Source organism: Pteropus alecto, unplaced genomic scaffold (genome assembly GCF_000325575.1).
Source record: "Pteropus alecto unplaced genomic scaffold, ASM32557v1 scaffold7, whole genome shotgun sequence".
Classification (NCBI taxonomy): domain Eukaryota; kingdom Metazoa; phylum Chordata; class Mammalia; order Chiroptera; family Pteropodidae; genus Pteropus; species Pteropus alecto.
In genome coordinates this window covers 58,695,824-58,720,450 of record NW_006494614.1, presented here as the reverse complement: position 1 = coordinate 58,720,450, position 24,627 = coordinate 58,695,824, and the positions used below count along the sequence as shown (strand labels likewise).

General features: G+C 39.3%; 1 protein-coding gene across 2 annotated transcripts in view; it reads right to left on the bottom strand.

Annotated features, from left to right (window-relative positions):
• Positions 1-24,627, bottom strand: part of CDH13 (cadherin 13) — a 962,058-nt gene that overhangs the window by 330,840 nt on the left and 606,591 nt on the right. For both annotated transcript variants that reach the window (XM_015600622.2, XM_025042649.1), the window contains exon 6: positions 20,625-20,769. In XM_015600622.2, coding sequence (XP_015456108.1) covers positions 20,625-20,769 — 145 coding nt within the window. The remainder of the gene's footprint in view (positions 1-20,624; positions 20,770-24,627) is intronic.

Here is a 24,627-nt window from a genome sequence, read left to right as displayed (position 1 = left end):
TACTTTAAGTTTATCTTTAAAATTTAACCTAGTTCTAAGCAATAATATGAATTAAATCATGGGAATGATGTACTAGTATTGTTAAGTTATGCATCAAAATAAATAGCTATTACAATCATAAAAGTTCACCACTATGCTACCTGAAATCATCTTTGATACAGGTAGAGGTATACGACACAAGCAGAAGAGATCCAAGTTTGCAGAGATCATTCCAGACAGGCTCAGCTGTGTTCTCAGAGCAGAGGGCAAGGCTGACGGCAGAGCGGCAGCGAGTGGGAGTATAGAGACGAATCGACCACAGAGCTCAGGGCTTGAGATTGTTTCACTTGGACTTTTGTTTCACAAGCCATCACACATGTGTGGCAGGTACACATGTGAGGCTTACTGTTTGGGGTGGCTACTGTTTCTAGAGAAAGGATGCTGGTGTAGATCACAGGACGTGCCCGTAGAGAAGGGGTCTACAGATGGATGGGAGAGGTGTCGAAACTAAAAGAGACTCCCTAATCATTCTGAAAGGGGAGAGACAGATCTGGATCTATATTTTGGCATCAAGAATGATGGAAGACAGTGTTTCAGGAAGATACAGGTGGCACTTTTGCTGACGAGATACACTGTCATTAGGAAATAAGTCAATTTGCAAATGTATAAGAAAAAACCTGGATTAATGGTGAATAATTCTGTTATGGCTGAGTGATAAAAATGAAAGACATATCCTAAATTATGACTTACAACAAGCAATCACATTCTTTCCCGAATTAATTTATATGTAACAAAGGTAAACTCAAATAGAATGAGAATTTGGGGCAATACTGCATCAATATGTAATGTGTCCATTTATATATTTGTCTCACATACATAACTTGTAGAATTATAAAGGGATAAAAACAGAATGTGAGCACTGGGCTCAGGCAGCTATAGTATGAGGATTGTGCAAGTCACTGAACCTATAAAATAAGCATAATGATATCTACGTTAAAAGAGGATTTCAGAAAGTTTGCAGGGTACATGATCAATATACTTATATGTGGAATCAAAAAAGCTGAATTCATAGAAACAGAGAGTAGAATGGTGGCTACCAGAAGCCGGGGGGAGGGGAAGCTGAGGAGGTAGTGGCCAAAGTGTACAAACTTGCAGCTAGAAGACGAGTAAGTTCTGGAGATCAAAAGCACAGCATAGTGATTATAGACAACAGTACTATATTATATACCTCAGAGTTGCTAAGAGCCTAGATTTTAAATGTTCTCATCACACACACACAAAAATAATAAATATGTGACATGATAGAGGTTTAGCTATTGCTACGGTAATGCTTATATTGCAATATATAAATGTATCAAATCAATACATCTGTACATCTTAAGCTCACACACAATGTTATAAGTCAATTATATCTTAGTAAAAAAGAATCAAGTGCATTTCTGTAATATAACAATAAACAATCTAAAAATTAAATTAATAAAATGCTTCAATTTATAATAGCATCAAAAAAGAAAATATTTAGGAATAAATTTAACAAAAGAAATGCAAGACCTATGTATTGAAAACTATAAAACACTGTTGAAGGAAATTAAAGACGTCAATAAGTGGAAAAACGTTCTGTATGCACGGTTTGGAAGGCTCAATATTGTTAAGATGGCAATATTACTTAAATTGATCTGCAGACTCAACATGCCTGTCAAAATCCTAGCTGCCTTTTTATTTTTTCACACAAATTGGCGAGTTGATTCTAAAATTCATATGGACATACAAAGGACCCAAATAGCCAAAACTATCTTGAAAATGAAATGTGAATCAAACCCACACAGAGATATCACCTTACACACATTAGAATGGCTAATAAAAGACAGATAGTAAGTGCTGGTGAAGAGTTGAGAAATTGGAACCCTCAATCACTACTAGCAAAAATGTAAAATGGTACAGCTGCTTTGGTAAACAGTTTTGCAGTTTCTCAAAAGGTTAACATAGTTACCTTATGGTCTAGCAATTTCATTCCTAGTTATAAACCCAAGAGAAATAAAAACGTGTGTCCGTATAAGAAATTGTACTTAAATGTTCATAGCAGCAGCATTCATAATTGTCAAAACTAGTAATAAACCAATGTCCACCAACTTATAAATAGATAAATGAAATGTAATAATAATAATGTAAAAATGTAAATAAGATAATAATCCATACAATGGAATATTTGGCAACAAGAAAATAAAGTACTGATAAATGCTACAACATAGATGAACTTTGAAAGCATTATGCTAAGTGAGAGATGCCAGATACAAAAGGCTACATATTATGTGATTTCATTTATATCAAATGTCCAGAATAGGTAAATCCATAGGACAAAAAGTAGATTAGTGGTTATCTAGGGCTGACGGAGTTTGGGGAGAAATGAGAAGTGAATGCCAATGAGTACAGTGTTTCTCTTGGGAGGTAATGAAAATGTTCTTAAATTGATTGTGGTAATGATTGTACAACTTTATGAATATACTGCAAAACATTCAATTGTACACTTTATGTAGGTGAATTGTATAGTATGTGAATTATATTGTGATAAAGCTGTTATATATAAAAGAAAAGAAAGAGGGTTGTAAGGATTAAGCATACTGTTGCCACATGTGAGTAACATAACTTGCATGTAATATGTATATTTGTTTGTCTTTTTGATTATGCCTATGCACTGAGCACTCCCAAGAGGGTCACGCTGTGTCCTTTTCTGTTCCACAATTCAGATATCCTAGGAATTATGGAATGGAAGGCGGGCCGGGAGGAGTTATATTCCCAAACGATTATGCTAAGAGGCCTATCAGGAAGGGTTACTTCCAACACATGGGTTCCATGTGCATTTTTCGGGAGGATATTTAGGGAGACATTGAAAAGGTGCACAATCCTTAGACCACTGACTGCTATGCTGTTAAGTCAACTGGTTTTGTTGAATTTCATTAATGGTAGCTGTTTACCCCAACTGCAGGGATGATATTTCATTGGTGTTGTTTCCTCTTCAAATTCCAGCATCTTATGAAAGATGTCAACTCTAGGAAAGTGAAGTTAACTGTGGCAAGTGGTATTGTTACTTCCGAAAGCAGAGTGGGCCTAGGGACTTGCTTGTACAGCTCCTAATGCAGTCAGCATGACCTCCTCAAAGGAGAGTTCATTGTAATTAGTAGCATCACATGAATATCAAAAGAATTCATAATTACCAGAGCTTCATTAAGATGTGTTGCTAAACATGTCCTGAAAATTGTTTCTGATGCTGTTTTAATTTAAGAACAATATCGGTACTGGGAATACTTGAAAATTGTAAGTTGGTAATTCATTTGAAATGGAATCTTTGACAGTTGTTAAACAGTATATGAGTTTGTGTGTTTCTCTTTATTTTTGATATGTGGTTGGCTATTTTGGTGATCATTCTTGGGAAAAGCAACTTCACTCATAACTGGCACGTAAGAGAATGTAAAGCACATACTGTGTTAGTTTCCTATTTTTTGCCATAACAAACTACCATCAATTTAGTGGCTTAACAGAATACCCACATTATCTGTGGGTCTGAATTCTGGGCACAGCGGGGCTCATCTGGGTTTCTTGCTTAGGGTCTCGCCAGGAGGAAATCAAGCTGTCAGCAGGGATGTGTTGGCTCAGAGGATAAAATCCTTTCCAAGCTTATTCAGGATGTCTGGAGAAAAAATTCCTTCTCATACTTTCAATATGGCCTGACTCCGTCTTCAAGCCCAAACAGGTAGGGTCTTCAGGCTTTGAAACCATGAACTAAACTCTGCCTCATCTCACTTTTCCTCTTCTGCTACATCTCTTACTACTCTCCGGCCCTACTCTTCTACTTTTAAGGACTCGTGTGATTATTTGGACCCATCTGAATAATCCAGGATAATCTTTCTATTTTGATGTCAGCTGATTAATAACCTTAATTGCGTTGGCAAAGTCTCTTTTGCCACGTAAAGAAACATAACCACAGGAGTGAGACCAGGGGGTGGAGATCATGGGGGCCAACATTTTGCCTCCAACTTGTGATAGTTAATTTTGTGTGTCAACTCCACTGGGCCATGGGGTTCCCAGACATTCAGTTAAACATTGTTCTCACTGTCCTGGATGAGATTAACATTTGAATTAGTAGACTGAGTAAAGCAGACTGTCCTCCCCAAAGTGGGTGGGCCTCACCCAATCAATTGAAGACTTGAATAGAATAGAAAGGCTGAGTAAGAGGAAACTCCTTCTGCCTGACTGCTTTGAGCTGGGTTTTGGTCTTTCTGTGCCTTCAGACTTGAACTGAAACATTGGCTTTTCTTGGATCCCGAGCCTTCTGGCTTTTAGATTGGAACTACACCATCCGCTCTCCTTGGGTCCAGCTTGCCAACTGCAGATCTTGGGACCTCCCGGCCTCCATAATCATGTGAGCCAATTCCATATGTCACATATGATATGTAATATATGATGTATGAATACGATATACTATATATGACATATGTTACCTGTGATAGATAACATATATGATATATGACACATCTATTCCTTATATATAATATATATATCTCCTAATGAAAAGCATACACATTGTCTCCTTTTACCTTTTTATTCTTCCTTGAACATAAATATAGCTGTGATGTTTAGAGCTGTGATAGTCTTACAGCCACGAGAAAAAGGCCAGACTCACAGATGCTGCCAGATCACTGAAGCACGAGCAGCAGTCATCCACCTTTCAGCTTCTGGAAATACCATGCAAGTCAACAGAGATGGTTAAACCACTTAAATTGATGTTTTGTTACCTGTAGCAGAAAACATTCCTGATTGATACCTTAATAGATGAATTTAATCCTGTCCCGTATTTTTGCCACAAGCATGTTCGCCAGAAACAACTTTGCCACATTTTTGCCACATTTTCACTGTACAAGTAATAGGCCGAAAGGCAATTTCCCCACAAAAAATAAAATAATGAAAAATTAAGAAGGGAACATTAAAAATGACATAATGGAATATGAAAAATTAATAAAATTAAAAGACTTTATTGCAAAAAAATGAAAATAGATTATCTTTGAAGTCTTTCATTCTAGCAAAACTGGATTGTTTTGCTTGTTAATTTGTCTCCTTGCTCAGCATCACGTTTTTTTATTTGTCACCACAATTTTTTCCTTCACTAAAAGAGGTTATCAGTTTCCAAGTGAAGAGTCAATAATTAATGATCTTGAAGACTGTTGTGAATAAGTAGCCACCCCTTTTATATTTGCCATAGTTTGGTAAACTGTTGATTTTGATGGGTGGAAGTGATGACTCACTGAAGGATTTGCAAAATTGATTTTTTCATTTTCTAGTATAACACGTAATCTGGCTTTACACTCTTACTTCATACTTCCAGTACGTTTTATTACTGTATTGTCTCTCAGGTCAATATATGTAGTTGTCATCATCAAGTAGTTTAAGACCACCAGGTCTCCTTGTGACTGTACAGACCATTATATGAAGGTTACGATTTATAAAATATAAAAATGAGAGTGCTGTGAAGACGTCATCAATAGAGAAATGAAACCAAACTGACAGCTAGCTTAAACACATTAAGTCTGCCAAATGTAAACCAAACTGTCAAGCAGTTATTTTATCTTTTATGGTGAAATTGCCTTATACACAGTTAGTTAAGTGGTGAAAATGTTTGCAGCAAAAATGTTTGCAGCGAAAATGCATGCGGCTAGGATGTTTGCAGCAAAAACGCTTACAGCAAAAATACCTAGAACTGGATTTAATCTCTACATCCTTGGTTACAGTCTTTCTAACTCTAGAAATTTTTCCTCTAGTGCTATTTGCCCTTTGGTAATGTAGCTTGACCTTACCCTTTTAAGTTGCAATTAGGACCAAGCACACACAGCTGACTGTCTCAAGCGATAAGAAAAAAATCCCCACAGACAGGCATGACTTAAAGCGGATTCTTAGTCTGAAAACTCTCAGCTAAAACCACACTGCAGTTTTTGTTGCCTGCCTGTTGTATCTTCTATAAGCAATAAAATAAACATTTCTATTTAGATGCACAGCCTTGGCTGAGGAACAGCACTAAAGTCTTCCCCCGGAGATCACTGAATAAGGGTAAATAAGTCTTACTGTGGAAGACGAGCAGGAATACTAAGAAGTAATTAACTCACACTGAGAGAGAGGACATGCGGTGTCCTTGAAGGAAGATGAAGTTTGAGATCTGACACATCCAGACTCACATAGTTTCTCCTCTGATTACCTGTGCCAACCTCTCTGAGCTAATAATGTTTCTTCACCTGAAACATGGAGATAATGATACTCAGCATCATTAGGGAGATCAAATGGAATAATAAATATGAAAGCACCCATCCTGATGTCTTCTCCCTACGAGGCAAGCTGTGATGGCGTGCTGAAGGAGCAGCGATGTCTGTGGGACACGACACCTAATTGCAGAGGGCAAAGGGAGATGGTAAAGGATGGAGAATGGCTGAATGGCTTTCACTAACACATCTTGCTGACGTAAGTCAGAAAAGACCATAAGATGGCTGTTTTCAAAAGCTGTCTTTCATTAAAGCTTATATACCCAGCAGTGCCACTTCTATCATAGAAATGTATGCTTTCAGGTTGACAAAAGTAAAGGTTTCACATCACCTTACAAATACATGGGTATTGGTGGAAATTTATGAAGGAGTATCTAACTTGAACCATTGATGGGTTTCCAAAAATTTGACATTTTAGTGGAAACTGGATTTTTTTTCCAAAGGCGTTTTTGACATACCTGGGGGGCAGGGGGTGGTGGTGGGGGAAATGCCTTAGAAAACACTTAATAATAATTCTTTTGCTTAATCAATTGAAATCTTTATTAATGGAGATTCTTCAGGGAATCATAAAAGCAGATGACGAATAGATGTGCTGTTTAACAAACAAGGAAACCAAAACAGGGAGAGACCATTTCTTGAGGGGCCACCCTAACTCAGGTCCTGCTACCAAAAACTTTCATATACTATCTCATTTAATTCTTATATCAAAACTGCAAGATAAGTAGAGCAGAGGTATACTTTATGTAAGAGACATATTCTTGAATATCTGAAATATTAAAAAATGTGCATAATTTAAGACTAAGCTGGACAAAGAATGGTGTGTATTCTTCTTTATTGGCTAAAGTGGCATCACCTGTGGCAAGCACAAATTTATTTAAAGAAGCCTGTCTTTGGCAATAAAAAGGAATGAAGTACTGATTTATGCTACGTACAACAGAGGTGAACCTTGAAAACATTATGCTGCGTCAAAGAAGCCAGTCACAACACAACACATATAGTATGTGATTCCATTTATATGAAATGTCCGGAAGAGACAAATCTATAGAGAGGAAAAGTAGATTTGTGGTTTCCGAGGGCTAGGGAGTTTGGGGAAGAAATGGGAAATGACTTCTAATGGCTACAGGATTTCCTTTGAGATGATAGAAACGTTCTAAAATTGATTGTGGCAATGATTGCATAATGCTGTGAATAGACTAAAAACCACAGAATAGTTTAAATGGGTGAATCGGTGAATTGTATGGTATGTGAATTATATTTCATTAAAGCTGATACAACTATGTATGTATGTATGTATGTACGTACGTACATACGTATGTATGTATGTATGTATGTATGTATGTATGTATGTATGTATGTATGTATCTATCTATCTATCTATCTATCTATCTATCTATCTATCTATCTATCTATCTATTATCTATCTACCTATCTATTGAGAGAAAGAGAGAACCCTGCCAGCCATTTTGAAATTATGTAATCTTTGACAAATGCTTAAAATTTGAGAGATTACATTGTTTTTAAATTCACGCACAAACGAGATTTTGTTAATATTTCCATATAGCATCATTTCAAATTTGCCTATTTCAGACTCATTCAAAATGCTGCTACCGTGGACTATCATCATTCCAAATGAGGAAATGGGGACTTGGATTCACAGAGCTGGTAAGAGAAGGAGCCAGGATGGGAATTCAGCTTTGCTGGTTAGCAGAATTCTTCCCTCTTCTGCAAAATACTAGATGACGGCACTATGACCCTCTTGAATCTACTATCATTGAAAAAGAAAACAGTTGGTAGCTGCTAATATTCATGGCAAATGTAGTATTTTGTCAGGCCTGGTGCTCAAAGCTTGATATCCATTTTCTCATTGAATCTCATGGCTACCCTTTAGGGGCATTATTGTGACTCTCATTTTGTAGTAAGACAACATGTTCAAGGTCTTTCGATTAGTAGTGGGACTGTAACTGAAAACCAGGTCTTTTGGACACAGGAGCCGGTGGTGTCAACCCTTGCTCTGTACTCCTGTCAGAACATATTGATATCCCTGATGAACCGACAGGTACATCCTCAAGATACATTTCCAGTTGACTCACGGGCAAGAAAAAAAATTGATATTCTCTGAAAACCTTCCCGAGCCCTCTTAACATTCCTGTACCTTTCTCCTCCTTCATTAGTCCTTGGGATGTGGACATGAAGCCAGCACATTGACGCAAATGGCAGCCACAGGATGACGTGCAGTATTGGGGTATTTTCGAATATGCAGTGCTAGAGTACAATCTGAAATTATTGTGATAGGATGGAGTCAAAACCACTATGCTAAGAAAGTTTCCATCATAAGGCATTGAATATGTTTTTAATCTACTAAAAACGTCTAATGACAGAGACAGAATGCTTTCTGGAAAGAACTCTAAGATAGTGGAGGAGACAAAAAACATTTTTGTTCCAATAAAGGCTCAATTTTCTGATTACCATACAAAAACTGGTAGCATGAGATGCATACCGAGGGGTAAGTGGGTTTGAATGTCTCAGGCAGCATAGCATACTGGTTTACAAGCATGGTTTGGAATCAAATGGTCTGGCTTATAATTCTTACTGGTTGAGTAACACTAGATATGTCAGTTTTATTAGATTTGGCAACAATTACAGAGAATCCAATGTAACAGTGACTTAAGACAGAAGTTCATTATTGTCTTATGTAAAGTAATTCTGGAGAAAGGCAGTCCAGGGCTAATATGACAACCCACAGGCAACAGAATCCAGTTTTGTTTTGTACTGCCTTCCTATGATATGATTTCTATTCTCAAAGCTACCTTAGAAAGCACAGTAGCTTCTTGAATTCCAGCCATCATATTCTCATTCCAGGCAGCAATAAGAAATAGGTAGCAGGAGGACAAAAGGGCATGCTTCCCAACTGACTGGCTCCCAACTCATCCCGGGAATCTAACATAACACCCTGCTTATAGCTCACTAGCCAGTTCTTCATCGCATGGCTTCATCTAGCTGCAAGGGAGGCTAGGCAATATTGTTTTTATTTGGACACACTGCCACTGTCGTATCTTGGGGTTTGTTACTGAAGGAGAGCAGCATGGAAATTGAGGAAGATCTATGTTCTGGAAAAATTGTTTTCTCACTTCCTTAAGTGTTAATGTCCTCATTGGAAACATAGAGATGATCACTGAACCTACCTCCTAGGATTCCTATGGTGAGTCAATGAGATAGTGAATAGGAATCCCTTAGTATAGGGCCAAGCACCAGCTCTCACTGATGCAATGCTCACTGTTAACTTTAGCTACATGCCAATTCACCATCCTTAGAGGAACAGGTTCTTGCCATCACTCATCCCAGAGCTCGCCACAAAGAGGTACTTGACAATGCATACACTTTGTAGCATCTCTCCTCCAGACTTCAGATTTTGGCTTCACAAGCAAATCTCTTTATTTTCTTCATCTAGGGAAGGATTTCTTAACCTTGGAACTAATGAAATTTTGAGCCAAATAATCCTTTGTGGTGGGGGCTGTCCTGTGTATTGTAAAGTGTTTAGCAGCGTCCCTGGCCTCTACCCACTAGATGCCAGTTGCACCTTCCCTTCCCCCAGTGTGGTAACCAAAACCCCTGGGGAAGGGCGATGGGGACAAATCATCCACAGCTCAGCTACTGTTTTATGATGTCTGAATTCCTATAACATGTTTCTTAGACAGCAGCAGCACATGTCTCTTGGGTTATCTGTTTTAGTTGCACAGATCAACATTTTAAGTTAAATCATGTCAAACACACTTTTACAATCTAGTGGAAATCCACCCAGCTCTTGTTATGGTGCATCACACACAGAAATAGCCTGATTAACTTAATTTCACATATCTAGGTTTTCATTCGAGTCCTCACTTCTAACCCTGGCTTCTGACTTGGGCGAGAACCGATGAGAACAGAACCTCCTCAGCAGGAGAGAGGGTGAAATTAAAGAAGTGAGAAGGGAAGCACAGGAATGGATGGCAAACAGCTCATTGAACTCGGTATTGATGGCCAAGGGAACATGCCTGTGAGGTCCCCCATCATTCTAGAAAGGGATTTTTCCTAAGGAGACGGAGACTAACTACAGGAACGTGAGCATACCCAGTCCTCCGCACAAGGAGGGTATCCATGTTAGCAGCCCCTTATGAACCACAAACGTGGCAGATAAAAACTGTGATGCACTGAACAAAATTAGAAAACCAGAGCAAGAAAACGTTAAAAATTCTCCAAACCAAACTTTAGAAAAATCTTTGAAAAGACCCAGTCTTCTAAATAATAAAATAGCTTTGGGTACTATGCTTGGTTTTCTTTTCTTTTTTTAATGCAGCCATAATTAAATCAAGAAAGCTGTAAGTCTATTAAAATTTTTTCTTTGATACTGGAGAACTCAAATGATGACCTATATTTTATAGAACATACACTTGAAAGAAATTTTATATGCCCTCTTCCCATCGAAATTAGAATACCGAATTTTTTCCATTTACTTAAGAAGGGAGGTGGTTCTATCCATAAATTACTCAGGGTTTTAGTATTCTATAGATATATTAAGGTAAAGTGATTCAAAGGTATTTGTACAGATGGATGGAAGCAGCTACTCTAGACCTACCCTCAGAAGGAATGGTATTCTTAGCCTAACAGTGCTTTAGTGAAAGCTGGTTTATCAAGCTCCCTGTTGATTATAAATCTTTTCTAATTACATTTGTAGATGTCTTGATTGATAGCCTAGAATACTTTATGAATTTTTGAGAATTCTCCCTCAGTGTCTCCCCGCAACTACCGCTATGGGGAGAATCTGGCTCTATTTGAGAAGGCCGCTGCCAGCAACATGGCCTTCCCAGAGTTACCTGACAGGTTACGCTAAAATAAAATGCCTGAAGAAGGCCGGTGGTCTGGTGGCGTTTCCTCCCTTCCTCTGTCCTCTCTCTCCTTCATCTACACACACATACGCACATGCGCATACAGATATACACACACACGTACTCATACATGTGCATATAAGGAAATGCTCTGTATACTCGGGGTGGCAGATTTGAGTCGATGTTAACATTTTCATGGGTGAAATGGTTAAAGGACAGTGGCTGTTGCAGAGGAAATGAAAGGGCACCGGAGTTAGTCTGAATTTGAATTCCGGCTTTATCACCCACCAGCTGTGTGACTTTGAGAAAGCAACCTAACCTCCCTGAATTTCCGTTTCCTCAATTATAAAAGAATTGTAAGCATTTAATTAAAAGATAGGTATAGAACCTGGACCAATGTCCAGAACCAGATAAAAGTATATTGGTGATTATCACTGCTGCACTTCCTGGGGACAGGCGCCACCTCCCTCGCTCGGTGCTAGCCAGGGGCTCCCAGTGGGGTCCTGCCTTTCTCCTGTGCAGCAGTGACAGCCAGGGTGCGTTCATCATCCGCCTTTCTCATTACTCTGCAAACTCTATGGAGTCAGGGTCCATGTCTGTTTTAAGCATCCCCCGTATACCATCCTTACTGAACAGCAGTATATCTGGTATAGAATAGGCACTCCACTCCCCGTTGATTATAAATCTTTTCTAATTACATTTACTTGTTGGAGATACTTGTTGGAGAAATAAATAAATTGCCAGTAAAGACAACATTTATTTTAAAAATCAGATGAAAAGGGAAGTTTATGGTGATTCATACTTTCTTCCATTGAGGGCCATTTGTTCATCAAATGGAATTTAATGAGTGACTACTGTGTGCCTGGAACTTGGCTAAATGCTGAAAATCAAGGATGAAGACAAGGCAATCTGGTTCCCCTGGCCTTAAGCTTATGCCTTAGAAAGAACATTGAGGATAAAATCTAGTTCCTACGTAAGGGAAATTTATAAACCTATTAAGGTTTATAGTTTTATCATAATTTTATTTAGATGGCATCAGTTACAATAATCTGGTACCATAAAATGAGTCAATAATTAATATCCCCCCATTCATCATGGGCTTGCCACAAAAAATCTATGTGATCTCTTTTCTCTACCTCCGCTGCTACCACCCCAGTCTAGGCCATAGTCCTGGAATGCTCGAATAGGCCCAGTTGCTCTACTTCTGTTCTATACTGAGTATCACAAATCATCTTTTAACAGTAAAATCAGATTTTACCACTCTCCTGCTTAAAACCACCCAAGGACTTCCTACTAAATTTAAAATGTAACAAAAACTTAAGGAGCTCTAATTCAGGGGCCTACAAACCTTTTCTGTAAAGGGCCAGGTATAGAATACATATACTTTTAAAAAATATTTCAAATATTTTTTAAAATATACATATATTTACTTAAATAATATTTATAGACATATATATTTAAGTAGTATGTAGTTTTGACTTTGTGGGACAGAAAGTCTCTGTCCCGACTATCCAAGTGCCCAGCTCTCACAAGATGGTATGAAAACAGCTATAGCCAATGCTTAAATGAGCAATAATGAGCGATGTTTAAACGGGCATGGCTGTGTTCCAATAAAACTGTATTAACTTTATTTTAAAAAAAAAAAAAACACACAAAACAGATTTGAATAGATTTGGCCCATGGCCCATAGTTTCCTTCTATTCAAAATGATCTTGCGCTTGCCTGTCTTCTTGAACTCACCTGGCAGTTTTTTCTTGCTGACATTCTCCCACCATCCTGGCCTCTTCTCTGTCCCTCCATCTGTCGTTCCTGCCTTAGACCTTCACACTTTCTAATCCTTCAACTTGGAACATCCTTGCTCAATACCTGGACACGGATGGCTCTTGTTCTCACTGGTCTCAGCTTAAATGTCATCTCCTTAGAGAGGTCTTCCTTGACCTCATTGTCCTTCTACCACATCACCTCGTTCTATTTTATCCAAAGAACTTAAGTAATCTTGTTTATTCGTTGCTTTGTTGATGATCTTTCTCTTCCCAGTAAAATGCAAATGTCTTATGAGTAGAGTCCTAAATGATCTTGGCCACTGCTCTGTCTCCAGCACCTAGAACATTATCTGGTTCATAGTAGCTGTACAATAAATGTTTGTTGTACGATTTTGCCGAATGAAATGGTCACCAGGAATTGATTTGAAGTAAGAGTATCCCTGAAATTATAACTGTTTAGTGCCATTGTGGATCTGCCACTCTTTTTAACTCATCTGTAGCAGTAAAAATTCCTGGATCCTTAGGAATCGGGGGTGAATTTCAATGGCATCAGCGTCCGCTGTATTCTGTGCCATTACAACTCAAGGACTTTTTCATTTTCATTTTGCAGCTGCTCGGCTGTCACTCAATTTCCATTTTGGCTGGAAACTCCCATCACATTTATTCTTTCAAAGGGTTTTGGATCACTAAGTTTCTGAAGCTACCAATGCTTCTTTACCTTCCCTTTGCCTTTAATTATTATTTAAATTAATTAATTTTTATTTTTTAATTTTATTTTTAAATAGTTGTTGTCATAAATTTTTCTCTTTCCCACATGTAGAATAATGGAAGGATAGCTTCTAGCTTGAGTCTAAAATATACTCAACAAATAAGTGGAGAAGGGCCACCAAGCATTTATTTTTATAAGGGTGTCATCTCCTTAAGCACAGAAGCCACATCTTTCCAGTTCACCAGATTATTGACAGGGCCTAGAATGCAAAGATCTGACATAAATGAGCATGAGAATGGCTGGCTGGCAGAGGGTAAAAGACACATAGGCTGGTCCAGAACAAAGACTTCATGATGAAAGAGTAATTCGAGAAACAATTTGGTGTCTGTCTCTTGATCTGGTCTTCAACCACATGGACTCATATATGAATTCAGGTAGAGAGAGGGCTATGAATAAAAAAGATCCAGGCATTCTCCCCTGGCTGGGTATCCTTTTAACAGAATAAAAGGGTCCAAGCATTCTCCCCTTTCTCACTAAGCCCTGTGGTATCTCGAAGGCTCAAGTGGACCGGCACAAGTGGGCATAATATATGCAATGGTGTCTATCAGGAGGGCCTGGGGTATAAAGGAGAGAAAAAATTAGTGGCTATGACAAGGTTTTGATTGGCGTAGTTTGGAGTGCCTGTGAGACATCACCCGGGGACCCCCAGACATAGCTAGGAGCAACTTGGAGATTCAGTTTCGTGACCAAAGTTCAGGTAACTCAACACTTTTGATACGCTTTATTTCTGAAATTTTCCCTTTGGAAAGGTGACTCTGATTGTATTACACAATTCTTTCATAAATTTTGTTTTATGATCTATGGCACTGAAGTGATTTGTACTGTAATTCAAGTGCTGCCTAATTCACTCTGAATGACACTGCAGCATGTTAATGATATCTGTTCCCTCAGCTAAGACTCTAGCAATGACTCCAGGAGAGAGAGCAGGATAAACAATCTCAATCTTCTTCCTTGACCACAGAATCCAGGGAGGATTCTAGAGCAGGGCAGTTTACAACCTACAGATACAGTTAGTGAAATGACTACAAAAACTTGGAGATATTGGACATAATCCAGAAAAAGAAATAAACAAAAATTCTACTAGTATGCTCAGATGTGAAAACAAAGACTACTGATCTTTATGCAGGAGCTTAGCCAAGGTACAAATACAACCCTCTGAAGAGAGGAATCACCCCCAAACACATTAAATGTAATAGCATTTATACTATCCCATCAATTCCCCTTTTATGTATTTATACTAAGGATGTTGTCATGCAAGTAGCAAGAGATGTGTTCTCTCCTATAGAACTGATTATAAGGACAGCTTAAATCAACAGGGGATCAGCTAACTAGATGATAGTGGATCAAGACCCCAGCAAACAGTGATGCAGCTTGATATGTACTGACTTATGAAAATGTCCATAGGATCTTGCAGATGAAGAAAGTGAGTCACAGAAGAGAAAGAAGAACTTCACTTCTGTAAAACTGCGCATGTGCACCCTTGTGTGTAGACATATGGAGGGAGCCTTGAAACTCTTCTCACCAAGACGGCAATGGTGGTTTTCTCTGGATGGTGACTTGAGGGTTATCTTGTTTTTTTCACTTAAAAAAAAAAGCTGACTGAAAGGTGAATAAAGAACCCCAAAGAGCCACATGCCCAATATTCCAGAAGCTCATGGGATTGGCTGGGATAGTTGAGAATGGAAGAAACTACAATGTAAAAGTCCAAAAATATCAGTGAAGGAAAACTGGGTAGTTGATGAACCAAAAAGCCACACTGTGGTTACTGCAGGAAGTAAAGTAGCAAAAAAGTGACAATAAAAAGGACTTTGCTTCTATGTCATACTAACAAACTAAGGATTTATACTGTGCGAGGTCTCAAATATCACCCATCAAATATCACAATCAACTATTTAGATGAAGCTGTTTTGGAAAATAGCAATTGTCAAGCAAAATAGCTCTCAGGCAGCCATTTATCCCAAAGGCCACTTGATTGGCTGTTTTCCCTTATGTCTGGCATGGTAATCTGTTTAAAAATTAAAGTAACTGAATCTTGAAGAATGGAAACTCAGGTGAATCCTAGAGGAAAACTAAAGGTCATGACCCCCACTCTCCTCAGAGCACCTTGTCAGGGAGCCTAGATTCCATCTGCCTTGAATCATGCATATTGTGGGGGTACCTTGTAGCACTCATCACATTTCAATTCTTATTTGTTGCCAGTCTCCCTGTCAGAAGGGAATAAGCAGCATCTGGCAGGTTGACAGCTGTACCCTCGGAGCTTAGAACAGTGCTGGCACAGTGTAGATGCTCAATAACACCACTGGACAGAAAAAAAATAAATAAAGGGAGCAAGAGAGGAAGCGAGAGAGGGCAAGAGTCCTTGGGCTCTCAGTGTTAGAGGATGGGGATTTAGCTGCTGATCTCTGCTTCTCTTCTGCTTCTCCTCAAGAAGCATCAGCACACATCTCAGTAATTAGTCTCTCTCATGAGTCAGAACTTGTACCTCTAGGACCTGACCCCTATTTAAAAAGAAAGATCAACATCACATTCATTTTTCTCAGTCCTGAAGTTTGAGACTAAGCTATTCCTCTTATTATCTATCTCCTTCCCCTGACATCTCTCAAAGCCGCCCCACCATCCAGGTGGTCAGTGTCATTTTCCCAGCGGCCCTGGCTGACATTCAGGGTGGCCAAAAGCATGGAGGGACAAGCATAGCTGAGGCCAGCCCAACGGCAAGCTCCTGCACCTTGTTGAAAGTCTGCCCCTAAGCTGCTAAAACTCAGTTTGCCCATTTTCAAAGCTTGTTGAAAGTGCCAGAGAAGTAAAGTCCCTCTGGGGATGGCTCTGATGGATGTGGGGGATAGGTGTTCCAGCTCCCTGGCCCCTGGGTTGGGACAATGCTAAGATGTGTGTTTTACGTCATTTCCTAGAGCTTTCCCTTTCCCCCATCAAGAGATCACGATTGTCTACTCTGCTAGCTGGAGTAATGTGGCATCTCAGATTGGGTGGCTTCCCTTCCCTGTACTATTCATCTGGTATTCTGCACCTCTCAGGTAAACCGGGTGCCCTCAAACCTCTTCTCAGAGTCTTCTTCCGGACGATGTCCTGCACATCATTTCTCATGGTTAGCCTTTCTCCAAGGAGCCCAGAAAACTACCAGTGGCAAAACACTGGGAAGTTGATGCCAGCCAGCACTGTGGGGCCCCGGCATGTGTGCTTTCCGGGAACTTCAAGTTTTCTAGTCCTCTATCCCTTACTCATGAGGTCTTGGCATGCCTGAAGCATTCAGAAAAGATCAGACTCACACAGAGCTCTGGCTGGCCCCATGGAGCAGGCAGGGTCTGGCCTTGGGGTCCATAAATCAATGCCTTACGACTCCGTGAAAAGAACAGCTCATAATGTGCAAAGTTCAAAGACTATTATTTTCTGTTGATCTTTCTTCATCCAGTAATGATTCCCCAAAACACAACCTTAGAGTTTAGTGCTGAGCAGCTGGAAAAGGTCTCCCGTCTGCACATACAGGTAAATATAGGTGACCTTCCTCCATTATAGATTGGTGCCAATGGCATCCAGGTACACTGGAACATGAAAATGACACTTGGTTTGTTGGGAGATGAATGCTCCTTCACGCCAACTGCATGTCCCTTTACCTTCCCTTCCCTAAGGGGTATGTTGCTGGAATAATAAGAATAATTGCAGCTTTAACAACACATTGGCATTTCCTGGACATATATTATGTTCTAAGCCCTGAGTAAAGCATGTTGTCTCATTTAATCCTTGCATATAGTTCTCTAGGGTAGGTACTATTATATACCCACCTTGTCTGGACACAATGTGATTGAGGCTTCTAGAAGGTTCAGTAACCTGCCTGAGGTCTTACCTTGTTAAAAAGCTGGGCAGAGCATCAAACCCAGCTCTAGGCCACAATGCCATGTGCAGCACCAGTTACATGATTTGCAAGGCTCGGTGCCAAATTAAAATGTGGGGCCCTTGCTCAACGATTATTAAGAATTTTAAAATGGTGATGGCAGAGTGTAATACCAACCATGGGGCTCTTCTGATCATCGGGCTCTGGGAAGCTATACAGGTCACAGTCCATGAAGCTGGCCCTGGTTATGTGGACTCAGAAGAAAGTGATGTAAGTGAGGACAAGGACCCCAATGTTTAACTGTTTAACCCTAGAGACTGAGCAATGATTCACATATATTAAAAGTGATTCAATGAGCCTAGATATTTGGTCAAAGAGCTGGTGACTTTCTGTCAGGAGCTAAGTCAGTTCACCTGACAAAATGCATAAATATTTCCCCTCAGCTGGGCCTGAAAAGGGTCCATGGTGAAGAATGTAAGAGAAGGTAATTGACTCCAACATAGTACATGAGAAAGAGCCTGTGCCTTGAAGCCAGAGATATGACCACAGATTCTGGCTTATCTACTGGCTTGTGATGTTAGGCATGCTCCTGAGCCTCTCTGGGGTTCCGTTTTCTCCTATGGATAATGGAAAAATGGTATCCACTTCTCAGGGTAGGGAATGGCATAGCGGAAGAAACTATACAGTGTATATAAAGGTCTGGGAACACGTGAGTGCTCATTAAATGCTACAATAGTTTAATGGCTGTTTTCACCATGAAGTTTGTGAGACAGTTGAAAGAACACATGATTTGAAGGTAGATGATACAGGTTGAGTCCTAAACACTGTCCCCCATCTATTATTTATGTGAACCGGGCAAAGTCACTGAATTCTTTCCAGGGTCAGCATCCCATTCTGTAAAATGGATTGGTACAATGTCAATGACACATCGATACATCGGATTCTATGAGCTACAAACAAGCAGGGCATTATGGAAATAGAAGAGGTAGCCATTCCTACAACCAGTCTGGTTTGTTGCGGTAACTCACAAGGAGGGAGGGGCATTGCAAAGGAGGATGCCGTCTCCTTTCTGATTCCCTCTGTCCTCATGGATGCTTTAGGGGTCATTTTGTGTGAGCTCTCCTACAGGGCGCTAAGTGATTTTTCCTCTAAAAGCTTTCCACAACATTTCCACATTCTTAACCCAAAATTTGACTGACCCCATTCCAATTCCTGATTTTATAGTCAAACTCAGAGGATGCTGAAAAAGAAATGATTCAGGCTAAATTCTACATTGCTGGAATAAGCTATTCCATACTGATATCCAAGCTTTTATGTATTTTTGTAGGATAATTCTAATCATAAATAGAAGTTTGAGATGATTTATGTTTTGCTGGAGATGCTTCCATCCTGATTTGCTTTATACTTTTAGAAATTCAATGTATGTAAAGGATTGCATTTTTCTTTGAAAATATGACATGTATATAAAACAATAAAATTTGAAATTCTTTCTGAATCTTTAAGGTAGGGCAAAGTGGGAGGAAAAGTGGACATCGTCTAATCATATACACACAATATACAAAGACATGCACATGCTCACAGCCGCCTCGAATGTCACCATTGTCATTTACATTTAGAACACTTTTCTGGCTCATCTTGAATTCTAGTCACTCACGTACAGTGCCCGGTACCACAGATGGAAACCGAGAATCATTTTTCTGCTCTGCTCCAACTCCAGCCTCTTTAATAGCTTTCCCCGTTGGTTCTCCTAACTTGTTCTGAACATCGGCTTGCATCTTAACATCATTAAGATTTCTGTAAACACCAATCCCAAATTCCAGGGTCTCTCTCATGAGGGCCTCTCTTCATCAAAAGCAGCCTACTGAGAGGTGCCACAGGAAGTTCTACCTTGAAGCGATCTGATCCACCTGCACCTGCCCACTCTCCATCTTTCCATGGCTATTCTCACCCCTTTGCCTCCACTTGCTCCCCTAAAAGCCTTCTGGCACACAAACGGAATCCCCTCTCCTTTTTACAGAATGCACTCAAATCTCAGAAAGGAGAGGGTCTCCTGCCCCTGGGGATCTGATATAGTGCACAGATACCCAGCTCCTTGAAGGTTTTAGCACCTTGCATACAATTATTCACCTGGTAGTCTAGGCGGGTTACCAAGACAATACTGCCAGAACCTCATGTATCTACATGTTATTGATACATCCCTTGATTCAGCCAATGTGGGGAAAATAACCAGCCAAAGCAGTTCTTGGGGTTCCACCTCCCATCTGGCCCGCTGAACGACTCTCTTATTTTGTTTTGGCATAATCTAGACACAGCCACAGTGATACACTTAAAATGGTGTTTTTTCACTTGAATGCATTTTAAAGCTTAAAATCAAATTCCAGCCTTATAGGAGAGATTTTTCTACTTTGTTCTTCACTTTCTCAAGTGTTAGACTTAGGAGTGACTTCTACTGCTGGTCACAGAATGCTTTAATTAGTATCTGTTGGGCCAGAAAGGGATATCGAAATTGTAAAATCTTCCCTGACAGAAAGCTTAAACTTGGGAAAAAGATAAAAGGAGCTCTGTAGCAGCTCTGAGTCATTTCCATAACAGTAGGCACAAGTATTTCCAGAGAGAGAAATAAAATGTCTTGCTTTTGGCCCTTTGACTGAAGACAAAGGTTTCCTGTGCACATCTTCTAAGGAATGGGGAAAAAAAGTCCTACCTGTTTTTCCAAAATTAAAAGGCAGTTCTGAAAAGAAATAACTGAGGAGCTTGCAGTGGGGAACCTTAATTTCTTCGTAGCTCCACTGCACTGCAAAGTCTAGCCTCATGACCTACACATTTCCAGAGTGTCCAACATGCATTAAGACTTAGATGTCAGTCATCCTTGAATGATCACCTTCAGAAATAGGGGAGGCATTTTCCTAGCTTGCCACTCCGCAGTCATGCTCTGAGCTGCATCTTTCCAGCTCTTGCTTCTATCAAGGGTTAATAATACGTCAATATTGATGCACACCAACGGTAAGTTGGAGTGGCAATAAAACAGTCTCTAGAATCATCAGAGATCAGAGTATGCCACTTCTCAAGCCATTATGCTAATGATAAGCCAACTTAACATACCTGTAGGTGATCCTTCCATGACATGGCCAATGTAGGGGCCTTCTTGAAAGATTGGTCTGTTGTCATTCTGATCAATCACAATGACTTCCAGTGGGACCGGCCCCTCGAGAGTTCTGCCATTGACATCAGTGGTCTCCACAAATAGCTATTGGAGCAAAGACATTGGGAGAGAAAGATGGCATTAATTCGTTATGAAAATCGAAATCATGCTCTCTGGAGAAAATAGGTTACACTAGCAATTTTATGAGACTTTGGCAATATTCAAACTTTGGTTGCAGTGAATAGTCACTGGGACTAGAAGGGAAACTAAACATTAGAGAATAAAAGACAAAGATCAATTCATGTTAGGTTCTCCCTTAGGAAATTTACATTTAATTTATCCGATCTGCAAAGGAAGTCCAAAAAAAATGCAAACACTCACAATCAGCCATAGCTAAGAAAATGTGTTTATGTTGTTTGTTTTTCCAACATCATTATGCTTAAAAGGAATGTTATGCTAATAAAAATAATTGACTAAGCAGTTATGAACAGAATGTATTAATAACTGAAAGTGTTTATGGTAATGCTTAGAAGAAACTCAGGTCAGTGAGTATGTACAGAGAGCCTTCTGGAGGCAAGGAAGGCATTTGCTGGGTCCTGAATGAGACCTCAAGATTCCTGCCCGCCAGGCCCTTATAATTTATGGGGGAATTTCATAATTCCATGAAATACTTCCATATAGAAAGAGCTATCTTCGGATCTTAAGGATGAAGAAAATAATAGCGTAAAAACATTAGCTTTATTGTTTGTCTTGGAAACAGGGAATAATGTCATGGCATTTTCGGTGAATCATAATAACCTTATGCTCTCATTTTCTGAGCCTAATTCAATCTTGATTTAACTCAGCGGTGACACTAACACTTCTCCTTGGTATCAGTGGAGGTAGTTGAGTGTTTCAGTCAGAAAAAGGCCTCTATAGTTGGAATACTTGAGAAAGGACCTCTGCAGCTGGAATCTCAGCACATTATTAGAAATAATAACCAATGTTGTCTAGTGCTGTTGACCTAGGTTCTCTCCTGTATTATCTTATGGGATCCTCTCAGGAACTCTGTGGCCCTTTTGTGAGGAGGGAATGAAAGCAAACAGAGGTTGTATGGTGGAGTCTAGATTTGACCCCATGAAGTCAGTCTCCAGAGCTTACATTTTAACTGCTATAAACAATGCTTCTAAAGCACTTAATATCTCAGGAATATTAACTGCTGCTATAGTTGCTACTATTATTGCTATCAACACCATTGCAAAACTAGGCCAGATTAGGAAAACAAAAGAGAAACACCTCCGTTACTAATGGGCACGGTTGTGACGGTGTCATAACTGGTTTCATCCCTTTTGGAAAGCGGCGTGGCAGAATTCAACAACAGCTATGAAGAACTCATAGACTTTGTTCTGCTTGGTACCACTCTTGGCTCTATTTGAGTTAGGTTGCGTTACACATATGAAAATATTCATTGTAGTGTTATTTGTAGTAATGAAAGAACTCTGGCATCAACTAAATGTCCAGTGAAAGGGGACTAGTTGAATAAATGTTTGGGCAACAATATGCTAAAATAGAGGTGTTATGTAAAATAATTATTAAACCTGTTGATCTACTTAGACTATTATGTGAAAACACACAAAATAGTATGTGCATCATACATATGTAGCATACACATATGGACAGAATTTGAACTTAGTAAGCAAAAATGAAACCAGATATGCTTGGGTAGATAAATGTATTTTTCATTTTTTTTTAACATTATTTCATTCTTTCACTAGGAAATTTACACACACACACACACACACACACAAATACACATGCTTTGATTTCTGGGACAGATAAAATAATGCATGTACCTTAATAAGAAATTAAAGAGGCAGAGCCTTTAACATCTGCACACAAAGGGAATCTTAGAGTTTACTTTTATTCTTCTATGCTGTTTTAAAAGAAAGAAAGAAAGAAAAAAACTACAAGAATACTGCTAAACAAAGGAAATTAAAACAAAGCCTTGGGGCAATTTCATGCAATAATTAAGGTCTGGCCTTTGTCCTCCCAAAATAGTAAAAGACTTAACTTGAACTTAACCAAAAAAATCTATGTCTAGAGACAACACATACCTTGGATCTGAATTTTAAGCTTCCTGTTTGTTCACAAACTGGCCCCTGTCCATGGAGGGCATGGAGAGAACAAAGAAAGAGGCAGGCCACTCCGGAGAGGCAGGTGACAGGCTTAATAAGCAAGGAAACTTACATACGAGGCCTGTCTTGGGCAACCATAAGACAAGTAGATTTTCCGTGCCTGACCACTGAATCTTAAAAATTTATGTACAGGTATTAACTGGGTTCCATCACCTATACCATCCAGATGGTCTCAATAACACCTTACTTTCTCAAGGCTGTATCTTTGAAAATGGCTCCCACCCTGGGAACGATGGGCATAATGTACATGCTAAGGATGGTAGGTGGAGGGGTGAGGAGCCTCTGACTGCCTAGGTCCAGCTGGTGGGTCAACTGGTAACCACATCCTCTTGGTGACTTCCTCCAACAATTCCACCTTCTATAAGACTGGGCAGTGTCAGAAACCACAAGTAAGATAAACATGCAAATCTATTAGAACTTGAAGGGGTAGACTCCAGATCCATCTCAACATAACAGAAAGACAGACCGACACTAAAGGGATATAATTGATTAGGATGAATTAAAAATGTTCAGCTCAATCTTATAAAATTAATTATATAAGTAGACAGCTCGATAGTATTTTATGTTATAGTACTACCCAGAGTTTGACTCCTGGATTTTTAGTGGAAAACAATATTGTTAAAAGCTAAGACTTAGAATAGCATTTAAAAACAGCAAAGTGTTTTTAAGGGGTATTTATTAATTTTAAAGACAATTTAACAAAAACGCATTGAGGATTACTACATGTCAGTCCCTACACTGAGTGCTGGATATGCATCAGTTAACAGAAAAGACATTCTGGCATGAAGAGACACATGATAAACAATGTAAAATACAAGAACAAGATAATTCAGTTAGAGATAAAGGATATGAAGGGATGAGAGAGGTTGATATATTAAAGCTATATTGTCCAATATGGCCACCACTAGCTCTATGTGGCTAATTAAATTTAAATTAAATAAAGATAAATCAAACAACAAATCCAGATCTTCAGTTGCACTAGACATACTCGAGAGCTCAACAGCCACATGTAGGTGGTGGCTACCACATTAGACAATGCAGATACAGAAACTTTCTGCCATTGTAGAGCCTACTGGACTCTAAAGCAAGGGCTACAGTGTGGTTGAGAGAAAGAACGTGTGTGTCGGCGGGGAGAAGCACCTATATTAGATAAAATAGTTTGGAAGGCTACATGCATACTCTCGGGCCTTTCCCAGAAACCACTTATGGTTGAAGTAACATTTCAACTGAGACTTGAATGACAAGAAAGCAGAAGGAGACAGTCATGCAAAAATGCATGGACAAAGAATTCTAGACAGTAGAAACAGCAAGTGTAAACGTTCTAATCTTGGCATTATTTTAGGGATGGTACTAGTATAAGATGAAGTCACATAATTGGGGCTCCACTCAATTCCAATGGAGGAGACTAACGTTTATCCCGCTATTACGTTCTTTGCATAAACCATTTGGGCAAAGCGAGAAAAGAGGTTGATTCTCTGTGAATTGCTGGGTAAGCCAAAGGAGGGAGGGAGAATGACATCACGCTTGTTCCTAACAAAGAAAAACATAGTAGACTGAATAAAATATATAATAGGAAATGCTAGTGCTTTACTAAGTAGTTCGTGCATTTTTCTAGTGGCATATTCACAATGTGGATGAAAAGTAGCATATAGATATGCATGAAGAAGTTATTAGAAAATGCAGCCTTATCTACTCAATCACTTACTGTAAAGAAATGACATTCCAGGGAGTTTGCATAACTGTTCTCATATAAAGGTCAGATCCACAGTTAGCAAATGCCAAACTTTCT